At 49.7% G+C, this 17,971-nt stretch overlaps 1 protein-coding gene across 1 annotated transcript in view; it reads right to left on the bottom strand.

Moving 5' to 3' along the window:
* The window catches only part of LOC120017810 (girdin-like), a 75,387-nt gene that overhangs the window by 43,008 nt on the left and 14,408 nt on the right, over positions 1-17,971 (bottom strand). The window contains exon 3 of the mRNA XM_038960780.1: positions 6,404-6,473. Within this exon, the coding sequence (XP_038816708.1) occupies positions 6,404-6,473 (70 nt within the window). The remainder of the gene's footprint in view (positions 1-6,403; positions 6,474-17,971) is intronic.

Below are 17,971 nucleotides of genomic sequence, written 5' to 3'. Positions count from 1 at the left end.
TTGCAGTGAAAAGATAAAGACAAGACAGATGTGTGCTGCGTTTTACTCTGAAGCCTGAAGGTTGATTTGATAATTTTTTTAAAGCAGTTGTGTGTACTATTCACATGAACGGGGCATGTTGAATCCCAACGAATCAATCCTGGATGCTCGTGTTGCAAAAAGCAATGAAGAAAAAAGAGAGGTGACAGCCATGGCTGGCAGAGGAGCTGAAGAACTGGAAAAGCCTCCCGCTTCATTTAACTTCTTATGGCTGCAGGGGCAGTATTGAGTAGCTTGGATGAAAGGTGCACAGAGGTGCCCAGAGTAAACGGCCTGCTCCTCAGTCATAGTTGCTAATATATGCATATTATTATTAGTATTGGATAGAAAACACTCTGAAGTTTCTAAAACTGTTTGAATTATGTCTGTGAGTATAACAGAACTCATATGGCAGGCAAAAACCTGAGAAGAAATCCAACCAGGAAGTGAGAAATCTGAGGTTGGTTGATTTTCAACTCATCGCCTATTGAAAACACTGTAGGATATGGATCTGTTTGCACTTCCTACGGCTTCCACTAGATGTCAACAGTCTGTAGAATGTTGAATGAAGCTTCTACTGTGATGTTGAGCCGGATGGAAGCTGTTTGAGTCAGTGGTCTGGCAGAGAGCCAGGTCCTGGTCACCCGCATTCCACATGATATCGACTTACGTTCCATTACTTCTATAGACACAAAGGAATTCTCCGGTTGGAACGTTATTGAATATTTATGATAACAACATCCTAAAGATTGATTCTATACTTAGTTTGACAAGTTTATTCGACCTGTAATATAACTTTTTGAAGTTTTCGTCCAACATTCGCCTGGACCTGCACGAGCGTTTGGATATGTGTACTAACGCGCTAACAAAAGTAGCTACTTGGACATAAATGATGGACATTACCGAACAAAACAAACATTTCGTGTGGAAGTGGGAGTCCTGGGAGTGCATTCCGACGAAGATCAGCAAAGGTAAGTGAAGATTTATAATGCTTTTTATGAGTTTTGTTGACTGCACAATTTGGCGGGTAACTGTATGGCTTACTTTTGTGGCTGAACGCTGTTCTCAGATTATTGAATATTGTACTTTTGCCGTAAAGATTTTTGAAATCTGACACAGCGGTTGCATTAAGAACAAGTGTATCTTTAATTCTATGTAAAACATGTATCTTTCATCAAAGTTTACGATGAGTATTTATGTTATTTGATGTGGCTCTCTGCAATTTCTACAGATATTTTGGAGGCATTTCTGAACATGGCGCCAATGTAAACTGAGGTTTTTGGATATAAATATGAACTTAATCGAACAAAACATATATGTATTGTGTAACATGAAGTCCTATGAGTGTCATCTGATGAAGATCATCATAGGTTAGTGATTAATTTTATCTCTATTTCTGCTCTTTGTGACTCCTGTCTTTGGCTGGAAAAATAGCTGTGTTTTTCTGTGATTTTGCGGTGACCTAACATAATCGTTTGTGGTGTTTTCGCTGTAAAGCCTATTTGAAATCGGACACTTTGGTGGGATTAACAACAAGATTACCTTTAAAATGGTATAAGATACATGTATGTTTGAGGAATTTTAATTATGAGATTTCTGTTGTTTGAATTTGGTGCCCTGCACTTTCACTGGCTGTTGTCATATCATCCCGTTAACGGGATTGCAGCCATAAGAAGTTTAAGTCTCATGTATGGGAGCATTTAGGCTTCCCTGTCAAATATGATGATGGAAGAATGGAGTGGGTGGTGGACAACACCATTACGGTGTGTAGGCATTGTGCCACAAGAAAGCCGTATGATCATGGAAATACATCGAGCATGGCCACACATTTAAAGCGTCATCACCCTGGTGTGTCAGTGACGGGAGCCAACTCAGCCAAGAGACAACAACTTCTCAACGCGACATTTAAGCCCTTTGCTGCAGGATCAGACCGGGCTGAAGCCATCACCAAATCTACTGGGATGTTTATCGCTGCAGACATGAGGCCGTACTCTGTTGTGGAAAACAAAGGGTTTAAACATATGGTGAAAGTGCTTGAGCCACGCAACGAAATCCTCTCGCGCCCCACTTCAGTATGGAGATCATGCCAGATCTTTATAAACAGTAAAATATCACAATTGTCGACGAATTATCCAAGTCACCCTCTGTTTCCCTCACCACATACAGGTGGTCTTCCAGGGCAATGGAAAGCTACGTGACTGTGACTGCTCACTATACCACATATGGGTGGTCCTCCAGTGCAACGGAAAGCTACGTGACTGAGACTGCTCACTACACCACATACGGGTGGTCCTCCAGGGTAACAGAAAGCTACGTGACTGTGACTGCTCACTACACCACATACGGGTGGTCCTCCAGGGTAACAGAAAGCTACGTGACTGACTGCTCACTACACCACAGAGGAGTGGACCTCCAGGGTAACAGAAAGCTACGTGACTGACTGCTCACTACACCACAGAGGAGCGGACCTCCAGGGTAACAGAAAGCTACGTGACTGACTGCTCACTACACCAGAGGAGTGGACCTCCAGGGTAACAGAAAGCTACGTGACTGTGACTGCTCACTACACCACAGAGGAGTGGACCTCCAGGGTAACAGAAAGCTACGTGACTGTGACTGCTCACTACACCACAGAGGAGTGGACCTCCAGGGTAACAGAAAGCTACGAGACTGTGACTGCTCACTACACCACAGAGGAGCGGACCTCCAGGGTAACAGAAAGCTACGTGACTGTGACTGCTCACTACACCACAGAGGAGTGGACCTCCAGGGTAACAGAAAGCTACGTGACTGTGACTGCTCACTACACCACAGAGGAGTGGACCTCTAGGGTAACAGAAAGCTACGTGACTGTGACTGCTCACTACACCACAGAGGAGTGGACCTCCAGGGTAACAGAAAGCTATGTGACTGTGACTGCTCACTACACCACAGAGGAGTGGACCTCCAGGGTAACAGAAAGCTACGTGACTGTGACTGCTCACTACACCACAGAGGAGTGGACCTCCAGGGTAACAGAAAGCTATGTGACTGTGACTGCTCACTACACCACAGAGGAGTGGACCTCCAGGGTAACAGAAAGCTACGTGACTGTGACTGCTCACTACACCACAGAGGAGTGGACCTCTAGGGTAACAGAAAGCTATGTGACTGTGACTGCTCACTACACCACAGAGGAGTGGACCTCCAGGGTAACAGAAAGCTATGTGACTGTGACTGCTCACTACACCACAGAGGAGTGGACCTCCAGGGTAACAGAAAGTTACGTGACTGTGACTGCTCACTACACCACAGAGGAGTGGACCTCTAGGGTAACAGAAAGCTATGTGACTGTGACTGCTCACTACACCACAGAGGAGTGGGAGTCCGGTGCTACAGACACGCCCCCTCTATGAGAGTCACACAGGCACAAATCCGGTGCAGGTACTGCTAGGAGCAGTAGCAGAGTGGAAGCTAGAGGCCCAATAGCAATATCCCAACCACCACAGATAATGCCAAGAACCAAGTAAATGCAGTGATAGAAGCTGGACTGGGGCCACAGATAGTTTGCTTTGCACATGTGATCAATTTAGCATCCCAAAGGGGAATCTCAGTGAACCAGATGGACCGCCGGCTTGGGAGGATCAGGAAGGTGGTTTCCTTTTTCCACCGAAGCACAACAGCCGCTCATGTGCTTAAGACCAAGCAAGAAATGCTACAGCTACCGACCCACAAGCTCATACACGATGTCACAACAAGATGGAACTCCACTTATGACATGTTGGAGAGCTATCTTGAGCAGCACACAGCTGTATACTCTGCACTGACAGACAAGACCCTGAAAAAACATAAAGACATCGTCACCTTGTCTGATGATGACGTGAAAGTGGCAGAGGAGGTCCTCCAGGTGCTCAAACCTCTCAAAACAGTTACAACCCTATTGAGCACTGAACCTGTACCGTCTGTGTCCATGATCCTACCTCTGAAAACAAGGATTCTACAATCAAAGGCCCCAAGTGAGGAAGACAGCACCATCACTAGAGATGTCAAGGCTGCCTTTAGAGAGGACCTGAACCCCAGATACCCCCCTAATGTACAGGACTACCTTCATAAATCTACTGCACTGGATCCAAGGTTCAAATCCCTGTCTGTTCATGTCCCTGTCTGTTCAAGTCCCTGTCTGTTCAAATCCCTGTCTGTTCAAATCCCTGTCTGTTCAAGTCCCTGTCTCACCTAGACCCTGTCTCACCTAGACCCTGTCTCACCTAGACCCTGTCTCACCTATACCCTGTCTCACCTAGACTCTGTCTCACCTAGACCCTGCCATACACCGAAGGACATACAGTGATCTCACCACTGAGATTGTGGCCACTGAAGAGGTAAAAAAATAAATAAGAGTGAATTACTTATATAATAATATACTGCAGTCTAATCTTAGTCTATGCTATTAGAATCATCCATTTTTTATTTGTCATAATGGCTTTTATTAAATGTTATTGCCACAATTATAGTTCTATGAAAAATGAAAATAAATAATTTGTTAAATAGATCAAGTCATTTTTTCTGCAGGGTCAAGCCACAGAGCCGACAGGAGCAAACTCAGAGGCATCTCCTCCACAAAATAATTTGGCCATGAAGAAGTTTTTCGGGGAGACCTTTGCGAGCAATGACACAGGCAAAACGTTTGCCAACACCATCAAAGAGGAGGTGGCATCCTACAAGGCAGCAAGCGGCATTCCAGTGGATGGTGATCCACTGGTGGAAAAACAATGTGTGTAAATACCCTCACATTGCCACGATGGCAAGATGCTACCTGGCTGTGCCTGGCACTTCATTTCCTAGCGAGAGGGTGTTCTCCACGGCAGGGGACATAGTGACTGCAAAGAGGTCTACCCTCTCCCCAGACAATGTAGACATCCTCATCTTTTAGAAAAGTAATGTGAAGTTATAAGCTCAGGTCTGTTTTTCCTTTCTTTCTGATGACGTGGACACGGGCTATTGTTTCATTCACTATTGTTCAAAGGAAGAAGGTATCATGCCTCATATTGCACTTTAATTTAACAATTGAGTATTGAATATTTTATTTTAAGATGTTATTTAAACATTGAAAAGTTCCTTGCTTTAAGTGTTCTTTAAGTAATAAATGGAAAGCAAAGTTAAATTTGTCTCCCCCTTTTTTTGCTGATCTGAAAAAATGATCTGATCCGTGACTCAAAACCGCGATCCGATAGGAGAGTTGGTGTGCTCCGTTGCACCACTACTTGTCTCCTAAAACCTTCAAACTTTTACAGATTGAGAGCATCCTGTCGGGCTGCATCATCGCCTGGTACGCCAACTGCACCGCCCACAACAGTAAGGCTCTCCAGAGGGTAGTGAGGTCTGCACAACGCATCACCGGGGGCAAACTACCTGCCCTCCAGGACACCTACACCACCCGATGTCACAGGAAGGCCATAAAGATCATCAAGGACAACAACCACCCGAGCCACTGCCTGTTCACCCCGCTATCATCCAGAACGCGAGGTCAGTACAGGTACATCAAATCTGGGAACGTGAGACTGAAAAACAGCTTCTATTTCAAGGCCATCAGAACTGTTAAACAGCCGTCACTAACACAGAGAGGCTACTGCCTACATACAGACTCAAAATCACTGGCCACTTTAATAAATGGAACACTAGTCACTTTAAATAATGCCACTTTAATAATGTTTACATATCTTGCATTACTCATCTCATATGTAAATAATGTATTTTATACCATCTATTGCATCTTGCCTATGCCACTCTGTCATTGCTCATCCATATATTTTTATATGTATATATTCTTATTCCATTCCTTCACTTAGATTTGTGTGTATTAGGTAGTTGTTGTGGAATTGCTAGATTACATGTTAGATATTGCTGCACTGTCAGAACTAGAAGCATTTCGCTACACTCACAATAACATCTGCTAACCATGTGTATGTGACCAATAAAATTTGATTTGAAATAAAACAAATAATGTGTTTCCTAAATCCAAATATTTTGACACAATACAATCATCAATGGCTGGTTTTATCTTGGTTTCACATGACTATCCAATAACCCAATATCTTACCATGAAGAGAACAGAGCAATTCTAGCTGGTGGAAAGGACATCTACACACAAGGACGAGGAAAACTGATTTCTAGATGAAGCAACAGACCTACGTGATGTTCAGTGCATAATAATGAAGTTCTAAAGGGTTCACATTATGTAGGAGTCTACACTGTAGGAGTCTACACTGTAGGAGTCTACACTGTAGGAGTCTACACTGTATTCTAATACAGGACAGTAACATCCTCAGTGAGAAGATGGAAGGTTTCCCCACTGAACTCCCAGTGTAACAGTGTGTATTGTTGGCAGGTCAGTCAGATGAAGACATACCACTGAGAGGGCTCCTGCCCAGCACCAGCACGTTGGGGAGGGGCATCATCACCAGCTGCTGGAGGGTCTCCTGGAGGAACACATCAAAAATACTTATTATTACAGTATGAGTTGTTATTACAGTTTGAGTTGGGTTAAATGCGGAAGACACATTTCAGTTGAATACATTCAGTTGTACAACTGACTAGGTATCCCCCTTTCCCTTTCAGTTATTACAGTATTAGTTACTACAGTATGAGTTGTTATTACAGTATTAGTTACTACAGTATGAGTTATTACAGTATTAGTTACTACAGTATGAGTTGTTATTACAGTATTAGTTACTACAGTATGAGTTGTTACAGCATGAGTTTTTATTAAAGTAAGAGTTGTTACAGTAAGAGTTGTTACAGTAAGAGTTGTTGTTACAGTATGAGTTTTTATTAAAGTAAGAGTTGTTACAGTAAGATTTGTTACAGTAAGAGTTGTTGTTACAGTATGAGTTTTTATTAAAGTAAGAGTTGTTACAGTAAGAGTTGTTACAGTAAGAGTTGTTGTTACAGTATGAGTTTTTATTAAAGTAAGAGTTGTTACAGTAAGAGTTGTTACAGTATGAGTTGTTACAGTAAGAGTTGTTACAGTAAGAGTTGTTACAGTAAGAGTTGTTACAGTAAGAGTTGTTACAGTAAGAGTTGTTGCAATGTGACTTGTTATTACAGTATGAGTTATTACTACAGATGTTGACAGGATGTTATACATATTGTTTTCACTGACCATCAGAATGAGTAGTGATTGCATGAGAAGACGGAGACACCATCTTTAAAAGGATCACTGCAGAACCATGCATGAATACTTTTCCCCTCCTTCCACAATGCGATAGCTAAGCCAGAGAGTTTCAGGGAAGCCGTTTACTCTGAAGCGACGGTACAGACAGAGAGGATGCTCAGTGGGGATGTTATATAAAGAGTATCAATTTGTAAACCAATAGACAAAGCAAGGGTCTCATGTGGCATCGTTTGATGATGTCACCCGTCCTGTGAGTGTGTGTTGAATGTGCGCTTGGCTGTCATGTGACAACAGTGACCATGGTCTTTGTGTAAGTTGTAAGTCTCAAATCCCCCTTTCACTACAAGGTTTTCATATGTCCATCATAAAAACAGGATGCCCATCAAAACGCACACTTTAAAGCTCACACACAAGAAGGCACATACAGAAACCAGGCACACACCACCACACCATCAGCAGAAACCTTGTCATCAGCTGACTAGTAAAGCTGCTTATCCCCTGTTCCTCCTAGTTCAGTACACCACCATGCTGCTGCTGGTACGCTGACAGACAGGCAGTCATGCTGACTGATTGATTCTCCAAGGTCTTCGTCTATTATGTCAAAAGCCAAGTACTCACTAAATGAGGGAGAACTGTCATTAAACAGCTTTAAATATTGATTCAGTAATTTAGAAGTCTGTTGGACTGGTATGAGACTAGTGGGCAGTGCTGGTTTGACCCACTGCTCTAGGGCCTGTCTCTAATCTCTAACAGACTGCCGGACTGACTGGCTGTTTGGAACAGAACCAAGGCCTTTGATAATGACCGTGCTTACTGTGTATGGATAGCAATTTAAGCCCGTGTTGGGCCTTGGGCCAAAGAACTCCAACCCAAAGTAACCATTAAATTATATGTGGGGCGGTGGCCTGACATCTGTCCAGCTCACATTACATCCGGAGAGCTTGGGTTGGTGCATCTGTGTCTAACGATTAAACTAACCCCGAGATACTGAACTAGGGCCTATATCAGAGAACACGCTCGAAATATGTTCAATGTTGAAATATTTCTCCAACTACCTGTCATAACATTTAGAAACATACATCTAGTGAATCTTAATTTGAGTCCTCTTCTGAGATTTCTGTGGTCAAATTGAAAGAGTCGTTTTTCAAGTATAAAGGACATGAGGGCTACTATCTTCAATATTTAATGTACACTGAGGCAAACTCCACATAGACATTTTAAACAGGGTTACATGGGGCCTACGCACTCTTCTCTATGATGCAATGAAAAAGAAGCGTATTATTATTTAACATGAGATTTTGGAAAACCACATATTGATGTCATTACCTCATGGTGAAGGATAATAAACCCTTTCAGTTTGGGCTTTTTATTGCCAGAAGGTACACCATGTTTTTGTAACACATTGCTACCACTGGTGTCAAGGCAACAGAGGGGAAATAATTATGTCTACTGGTCATATCAGGCTGTTAATAAGCTTGTCTCTGTTCAGAGAGATGTACGGTTGTAGACCTTCATATGACGTGTATGACATGACAGGAGGAAAAACAGACACGCGTGGACAAAAAACGGATGATGCCTGTCACACTAGCCCAGGGACAGGATGTCAGAATGTTCTCAAGGTCATTTGTTTCCTGGGGTTACACAAAGAGAATTTGACATGGTTGCCATGGTTTTATGTGTCAGTCAGGATAAGAGTGTCAGTGTGGACTAGCTGCTGCTCTGCTGTGCTGGTGAAAGGTGGGAGGAGGATTATATGGCTAACCCCACAGGAAGGGAGTACCTTCACATTTGTCCATGCTTCCAGAATAGAATAGATTGAGTAGAATAGCATGTGATTTCTCATCATTAAATGCTATCCCACCTAAATGCATTTTAAAGTGAGAAGCACAGAACACCCATGTGGCTTAAGGTGCTGACTGCTGAGTCAGACCCCAAGACAGCAACTGTGGCCTTGGGTAGTTAGGAACCCACAGAGATACAAATACAAACACTCTTATTTCTCGACTACACACAACACCTGTCCCTTTTCTAGCTGCTGCCTCCCCCTCACTGACACACACACACACACACACACACACACACACACACACACACACACACACACACACACACACACACACACACACACACACACACACACACACACACACACACACACACACACACACACACACACACACACACACACACACACACACACACACACCCCTGTCTCTCTCGGGAGGCACGTTTGCAGTACGAGCACATAGCACAGTCAGGCACTGCGTCAAAAGCCTGAGTAATCTTTACCCAGTCTACCCACAGCACATGCTCTCAATGTCACCCTCTCTCTATTTGGGTTAAGAATCTCCTATTTCATGGAGGGAAAACACAGGGAATGGAAAGCCTCAGATTCAAGATATAGGATATCAAGCGTATTCCTGTTTGATGGATCATGAAAATGTGAATTTCATGCACATCTCACAATCTTTAAATCTCCTGTCTGCTTGATGTGGGGGGTTGAATTCTATGTAAAGGAGAAGGGGGAGGCGTGTACATATTGGCAAATGATAAACTCCATGATGTTTCATTATGGATGCTTGACTAGGCAAAACAAACAAACAGCCTAGGGCTAACTACTGAATCACAGAGCCTGAATCAATGCTAAAACCCGGGTTTGCATATTAAAATAAGTGTTTGTGTGTTAAAATATGGAGGTTGGATTAGCCCATGCTAACAGGAGCTTACAGCCCATCTCTCATGCATAAAACATAAAACAGTCAGGAATGGGAACCACACTGTGGGGTGTTATGTTGATCTGGTATAATGAGAATGGGGTGGCAGAAATACTGCAGCGCTTTGAAATGGAAAAGCATCCCTATCATCCAGAGTGGCACATTGCCTGGCAATATTCATGGTGAGAAAAGAGTCAATCTGTAAAACAGTTCAGCAGATGTGTCAGTGGAGAGAGAGAGGTGAATAGATTACACTTCCTGTTCACACGGTCTACTCCTGAATTATTGATCAGCTCCGAGTTCATTGCGCTTCAAAACTGGGTCACGTTACAATCAGAGGTCTGTTACTGGAGTTTCAGTTCTCTAGTACCATGTTGCTCAAACCAAACCTTCATTCTCTAGTACCATGTTGCTCAGACCAAACCTTCATTCTCTAGTACCATGTTGCTCAGACCAAACCTTCATTCTCTAGTACCATGTTGCTCAAACCAAACCTTCATTCTCTAGTACCATGTTGCTCAGACCAAACCTTCATTCTCTAGTACCATGTTGCTCAGACCAAACCTTCATTCTCTAGTACCATGTTGCTCAAACCAAACCTTAATTCTCTAGTACCATGTTGCTCAGACCAAACCTTCATTCTCTAGTACCATGTTGCTCAGACCAAGCCTTCATTCTCTAGTACCATGTTGCTCAAACCAAACCTTCATTCTCTAGTACCATGTTGCTCAGACCAAACCTTCATTCTCTAGTACCATGTTGCTCAGACCAAACCTTCATTCTCTAGTACCATGTTGCTCAAACCAAGCCTTCATTCTCTAGTACCATGTTGCTCAGACCAAACCTTCATTCTCTAGTACCATGTTGCTCAGACCAAACCTTCATTCTCTAGTACCATGTTGCTCAAACCAAGCCTTCATTCTCTAGTACCATGTTGCTCAGACCAAACCTTCATTCTCTAGTACCATGTTGCTCAAACCAAGCCTTCATTCTCTAGTACCATGTTGCTCAAACCAAGCCTTCATTCTCTAGTACCATGTTGCTCAGACCAAACCTTCATTCTCTAGTACCATGTTGCTCAAACCAAGCCTTCATTCTCTAGTACCATGTTGCTCAGACCAAACCTTCATTCTCTAGTACCATGTTGCTCAAACCAAACTTTCATTCTCTAGTACCATGTTGCTCAAACCAAACCTTCATTCTCTAGTACCATGTTGCTCAAACCAAGCCTTCATTCTCTAGTACCATGTTGCTCAAACCAAGCCTTCATTCTCTAGTACCATGTTGCTCAAACCAAACCTTCATTCTCTAGTACCATGTTGCTCAAACCAAACCTTCATTCTCTAGTACCATGTTGCTCAAACCAAGCCTTCATTCTCTAGTACCATGTTGCTCAAACCAAGCCTTCATTCTCTAGTACCATGTTGCTCAGACCAAACCTTCATTCTCTAGTACCATGTTGCTCAAACCAAGCCTTCATTCTCTAGTACCATGTTGCTCAAACCAAGCCTTCATTCTCTAGTACCATGTTGCTCAAACCAAGCCTTCATTCTCTAGTACCATGTTGCTCAAACCAAGCCTTCATTCTCTAGTACCATGTTGCTCAGACGAAACCTTCATTCTCTAGTACCATGTTGCTCAGACCAAGCCTTCATTCTCTAGTACCATGTTGCTCAGACCAAACCTTCATTCTCTAGTACCATGTTGCTCAGACCAAGCCTTCATTCTCTAGTACCATGTTGCTCAAACCAAACCTTCATTCTCTAGTACCATGTTGCTCAAACCAAACCTTCATTCTCTAGTACCATGTTGCTCAGACCAAACCTTCATTCTCTAGTACCATGTTGCTCAGACCAAACCTTCATTCTCTAGTACCATGTTGCTCAGACCAAACCTTCATTCTCTAGTACCATGTTGCTCAGACCAAACCTTCATTCTCTAGTACCATGTTGCTCAAGCCAAGCCTTCATTCTCTAGTACCATGTTGCTCAGACCAAACCTTCATTCTCTAGTACCATGTTGCTCAGACCAAACCTTCATTCTCTAGTACCATGTTGCTCAGCTCAAACAGTGTTTTCACACAGTGCATCAAAACATAACTAATTTATGCGATAACATGGTGTTAACAAAAGCAGTTGCGCAAAACATCCACAACCCTCATTATGCCAGAATGTGAATCCTCCTGACATGGTATGCTACCTATACTGAAAAAAATAATAAAATGCAACATGCGACAATTTCTAATTAAGCTTATTGTCCACATGGAACATTTCTGGGATCTTTTATTTCAGCTCATGAAACATGGGACCAACACTTTACATGTTGCGTTTATATCTTTGTTCAATGTACATTTACCTTTTAGTCACTTAGCAGATGCTTACATGAGCGATTTAAAGGAGCAATAAGGGTTTAGTGCCTTGCTCAAGGGCACAGACAGAGTTTTCACCTAGTCGGCTTGGAGATTAAAACCAGCAAACTTTTGGTTAGGCAAGGGGAAAGGGAATACCTAGTCAGTTGCAAAAACCAAAGCCGGTGTGGGGGGCTTCCTTAAATCGATGCCCACGTCATCGGCGCCCAGGGAGCAGTTGTTGTTGGGAGTTAATGCCTTGCTCAAGGGCAGAACAGCAGCTTTTTTAACCTTAGCAGCTTCGGGATTCGAACCAGCAACCTCTTGGATACAGGTCCAAAGCTCCTAACTGCTAGGCTACCTGCCCCAACCCCCACACACTAAGTTACCTACCCCAACGCTAGGTTACCTGCCCCAACACTCCCAATGCTAGGCTACCTGCCCCAACGCTAGGCTACCTGCCCCAACCCCCCCCCCAACGCTAGGTTACCTGGCCCACCCCCCCAACGCTAGGCAACCTGCCCCAACCCCCCCAACGCTAGGCAACCTACCCCAAACCCCCCAACGCTAGGCAACCTACCCCAAACCCCCCAACGCTAGACAACCTGCCCCAAACCCCCCAACGCTAGGCAACCTGCCCCAACCCTCCCAACGTTAGGTTACCTGCCCCAACCCCCGCAACGCTAGGTTACCTGCCCCAACCCCCCCAATGCTAGGTTACCTGCCCTAACGCTAGGTTACCTGACCCAACCCCCCCAACGCTAGGTTACCTGCCCCAAACCCCCCAATGCTAGGTAACCTGCCCCAACCCCCCCAACATTAGGTTACCTGCCCCAACCCCCCCAATGCTAGGTTACCTGCCCCAAAGCTAGGTTACCTGCCCCAACCCCCCCAACGCTAGGCTACCTGCCCCAACCCCCCAACGCTAGGCAACCTGCCCCAACCCCCCCCAACGCTAGGCTACCTGCCCCAACCCCCCAACGCAAGGCAACCTGCCCCATTCTCCCCAACGCTAGGCTACCTGCCCCAACGCTAGGTTACCTGCTCCAACCCCCCCAATGCTAGGTTACCTGCCCCAAAGCTAGGTTACCTGCCCCAAAGCTAGGTTACCCACCCCAACCTCCCCAACGCTAGGTTACCTGCCCCAACCCCCCCAACGCTAGGTTACCTGCCCCAACCCCCCCAATGTTAGGTTACCTGCCCCAACCCCCCCCAATGCTAGGTTATCTGCCCCAACTCCCCCAACGCTAGGTTACCTGCCCCAACCCCCCCAACGCTAGGTTACCTGCCCCAACGCTAGGTTACCCGCCCCAACCCCCCCCCCAACACTAGGTTACCGGCCCAAACCCCCCCAACGCTAGGCAACCTTCCCCAACCCCCCCAACGCTAGGCAACCCGCCCCAACCCCCCCAACGCTAGGCAACCTGCCCCAACCCCCCCAACGCCAGGCAACCTGCCCCAACCCCCCCAACGCTAGGCAACCTGCCCCAACACCCCCAACGCTAGGCAACCTGCCCCAACGCTAGGCTACCTGCCCCAACCCCCACACGCTAGGTTACCTGCCCCAACCCCCCCAACGCTAGATTACCTGCCCCAGCCCCCCCAATGCTAGGCAACCTGACCAACGCTAGGCAACCTGCCCCAACCCCCCAAACGCTAGGCCACCTGCCGCAACCCCCCCAATGCTAGGCAACCTGCCGCAACCCCCCCAACGCTAGGTTACCTGCCCCAACCCCCCAACGCTAGGCTACCTGCCCCAACCCCCCCAACGCTAGGCAACCTGACCAACGCTAGGCAACCTGCCCCAACCCCCCAGATGCTAGGCAACCTGCCCCAACCCCCCAAACGCTAGGCAACCTGCCCCAACCCCCCCAACGCTAGGCAACCTGCCCCAACCCCCCCAACGCTAGGCTACCTGCCCCAACCCCCACACGCTAGGTTACCTGCCCCAACCCCCACACGCTAGGTTACCTGCCCCAACCCCCACACGCTAGGTTACCTGCCCCAACCCCCCCAACGCTAGATTACCTGCCCCAGCCCCCCCAATGCTAGGCAACCTGACCAACGCTAGGCAACCTGCCCCAACCCCCCAAACGCTAGGCAACCTGCCGCAACCCCCCCAATGCTAGGCAACCTGCCGCAACCCCCCCCAACGCTAGGTTACCTGCCCCAACCCCCCAACGCTAGGCTACCTGCCCCAACCCCCCCAACGCTAGGCAACCTGACCAACGCTAGGCAACCTGCCCCAACCCCCCAGATGCTAGGCAACCTGCCCCAACCCCCCAAACGCTAGGCAACCTGCCCCAACCCCCCCAACGCTAGGCAACCTGCCCCAACCCCCCAACGCTAGGCTACCTGCCCCAACCCCCCCAACGCTAGGCAACCTGACCAACGCTAGGCAACCTGCCCCAACCCCCCAGATGCTAGGCAACCTGCCCCAACCCCCCAAACGCTAGGCAACCTGCCCCAATCCCCCCAACGCTAGGTTACCTGCCCCAACACCCCCAACGCTAGGCAACCTGCCCTAACACCCCCAATGCTAGGCAACCTGCCCCAACACCCCCAACGCTAGGCAACCTGCCCCAACCCCCCCAACGCTAGGCAACCCGCCCCAACCCCCCCAACGCTAGGCAACCTGCCCCAACCCCCACACGCTAGGTTACCTGCCCCAACCCCCACACGCTAGGTTACCTGCCCCAACCCCCACACGCTAGGTTACCTGCCCCAACCCCCCCAACGCTAGATTACCTGCCCCAGCCCCCCCAATGCTAGGCAACCTGACCAACGCTAGGCAACCTGCCCCAACCCCCCAAACGCTAGGCAACCTGCCGCAACCCCCCCAATGCTAGGCAACCTGCCGCAACCCCCCCCAACGCTAGGTTACCTGCCCCAACCCCCCAACGCTAGGCTACCTGCCCCAACCCCCCCAACGCTAGGCAACCTGACCAACGCTAGGCAACCTGCCCCAACCCCCCAGATGCTAGGCAACCTGCCCCAACCCCCCAAACGCTAGGCAACCTGCCCCAACCCCCCCAACGCTAGGCAACCTGCCCCAACCCCCCAACGCTAGGCTACCTGCCCCAACCCCCCCAACGCTAGGCAACCTGACCAACGCTAGGCAACCTGCCCCAACCCCCCAGATGCTAGGCAACCTGCCCCAACCCCCCAAACGCTAGGCAACCTGCCCCAATCCCCCCAACGCTAGGTTACCTGCCCCAACACCCCCAACGCTAGGCAACCTGCCCTAACACCCCCAATGCTAGGCAACCTGCCCCAACACCCCCAACGCTAGGCAACCTGCCCCAACCCCCCCAACGCTAGGCAACCCGCCCCAACCCCCCCAACGCTAGGCAACCTGCCCCAACCCCCCCAACGCTAGGCAACCCGCCCCAACCCCCCCAACGCTAGGCAACCTGCCCCAACCCCCCCAACGCCAGGCAACCTGCCCCAACCCCCCCAACGCTAGGCTACCTGCCCCAACACCCCCAACGCTAGGCAACCTGCCCCAACGCTAGGCTACCTGCCCCAACCCCCACACGCTAGGTTACCTGCCCCAACCCCCCCAACGCTAGATTACCTGCCCCAGCCCCCCCAATGCTAGGCAACCTGACCAACGCTAGGCAACCTGCCCCAACCCCCCAAACGCTAGGCCACCTGCCGCAACCCCCCCAATGCTAGGCAACCTGCCGCAACCCCCCCAACGCTAGGTTACCTGCCCCAACCCCCCAACGCTAGGCTACCTGCCCCAACCCCCCCAACGCTAGGCAACCTGACCAACGCTAGGCAACCTGCCCCAACCCCCCAGATGCTAGGCAACCTGCCCCAACCCCCCAAACGCTAGGCAACCTGCCCCAACCCCCCCAACGCTAGGCTACCTGCCCCAACCCCCACACGCTAGGTTACCTGCCCCAACCCCCACACGCTAGGTTACCTGCCCCAACCCCCCAACGCTAGATTACCTGCCCCAACCCCCCCAACACTAGGCAACCTGACCAACGCTAGGCAACCTGCCCCAACCCCCCAAACGCTAGGCAACCTGCCGCAACCCCCCCAACGCTAGGTTACCTGCCCCAACCCCCCAACGCTAGGCTACCTGCCCCAACCCCGCCAACGCTAGGCAACCTGCCCCAATCCCCCCAACGCTAGGTTACCTGCCCCAATCCCCCCAACGCTAGGTTACCTGGCCCAACCCCCCCAACGGGGTTACCTGCCCCAACACCCCCAACGCTAGGCAACCTGCCCTAACACCCCCAACGCTAGGCAACCTGCCCCAACCCCCCCAACGCTAGGCAACCTGCCCCAACACCCCCAAAGCTAGGCAACCTGCCCCAACCCCCCCAACGCCAGGCAACCTGCCCCAACCCCCCCAACGCCAGGCAACCTGCCCCAACCCCCCCAACGCTAGGCAACCTGCCCCAACACCCCCAACGCTAGGCAACCTGCCCCAACACCCCCAACGCTAGGCTACCTGCCCCAACCCCCACACGCTAGGTTACCTGCCCCAACCCCTACGACGTTAGGCTACCTGCCCCAACCCCCCCAACGCTAGGCTACCTGCCCCAACCCCCACACGCTAGGTTACCTGCCCCAACCCCTACGACGTTAGGCTACCTGCCCCAACCCCCCCAACGCTAGGTTACCTGCCCCAACCCCCCAACGCTAGGCTACCTGCCCCAACCCCCCCAACGCTAGGCAACCTGACCAACGCTAGGCAACCTGCCCCAACCCCCCAGATGCTAGGCAACCTGCCCCAACCCCCCAAACGCTAGGCAACCTGCCCCAACCCCCCCAACGCTAGGCAACCTGCCCCAACCCCCCCAACGCTAGGCTACCTGCCCCAACCCCCACACGCTAGGTTACCTGCCCCAACCCCCACACGCTAGGTTACCTGCCCCAACCCCCACACGCTAGGTTACCTGCCCCAACCCCCCCAACGCTAGATTACCTGCCCCAGCCCCCCCAATGCTAGGCAACCTGACCAACGCTAGGCAACCTGCCCCAACCCCCCAAACGCTAGGCAACCTGCCGCAACCCCCCCAATGCTAGGCAACCTGCCGCAACCCCCCCCAACGCTAGGTTACCTGCCCCAACCCCCCAACGCTAGGCTACCTGCCCCAACCCCCCCAACGCTAGGCAACCTGACCAACGCTAGGCAACCTGCCCCAACCCCCCAGATGCTAGGCAACCTGCCCCAACCCCCCAAACGCTAGGCAACCTGCCCCAACCCCCCCAACGCTAGGCAACCTGCCCCAACCCCCCAACGCTAGGCTACCTGCCCCAACCCCCCCAACGCTAGGCAACCTGACCAACGCTAGGCAACCTGCCCCAACCCCCCAGATGCTAGGCAACCTGCCCCAACCCCCCAAACGCTAGGCAACCTGCCCCAATCCCCCCAACGCTAGGTTACCTGCCCCAACACCCCCAACGCTAGGCAACCTGCCCTAACACCCCCAATGCTAGGCAACCTGCCCCAACACCCCCAACGCTAGGCAACCTGCCCCAACCCCCCCAACGCTAGGCAACCCGCCCCAACCCCCCCAACGCTAGGCAACCTGCCCCAACCCCCCCAACGCTAGGCAACCCGCCCCAACCCCCCCAACGCTAGGCAACCTGCCCCAACCCCCCCAACGCCAGGCAACCTGCCCCAACCCCCCCAACGCTAGGCTACCTGCCCCAACACCCCCAACGCTAGGCAACCTGCCCCAACGCTAGGCTACCTGCCCCAACCCCCACACGCTAGGT

The sequence above is a fragment of the Salvelinus namaycush genome, chromosome 22 (assembly GCF_016432855.1).
Source record: "Salvelinus namaycush isolate Seneca chromosome 22, SaNama_1.0, whole genome shotgun sequence".
Lineage (NCBI taxonomy): Eukaryota > Metazoa > Chordata > Actinopteri > Salmoniformes > Salmonidae > Salvelinus > Salvelinus namaycush.
This window is presented reverse-complemented; position numbering and strand designations above follow the sequence as displayed.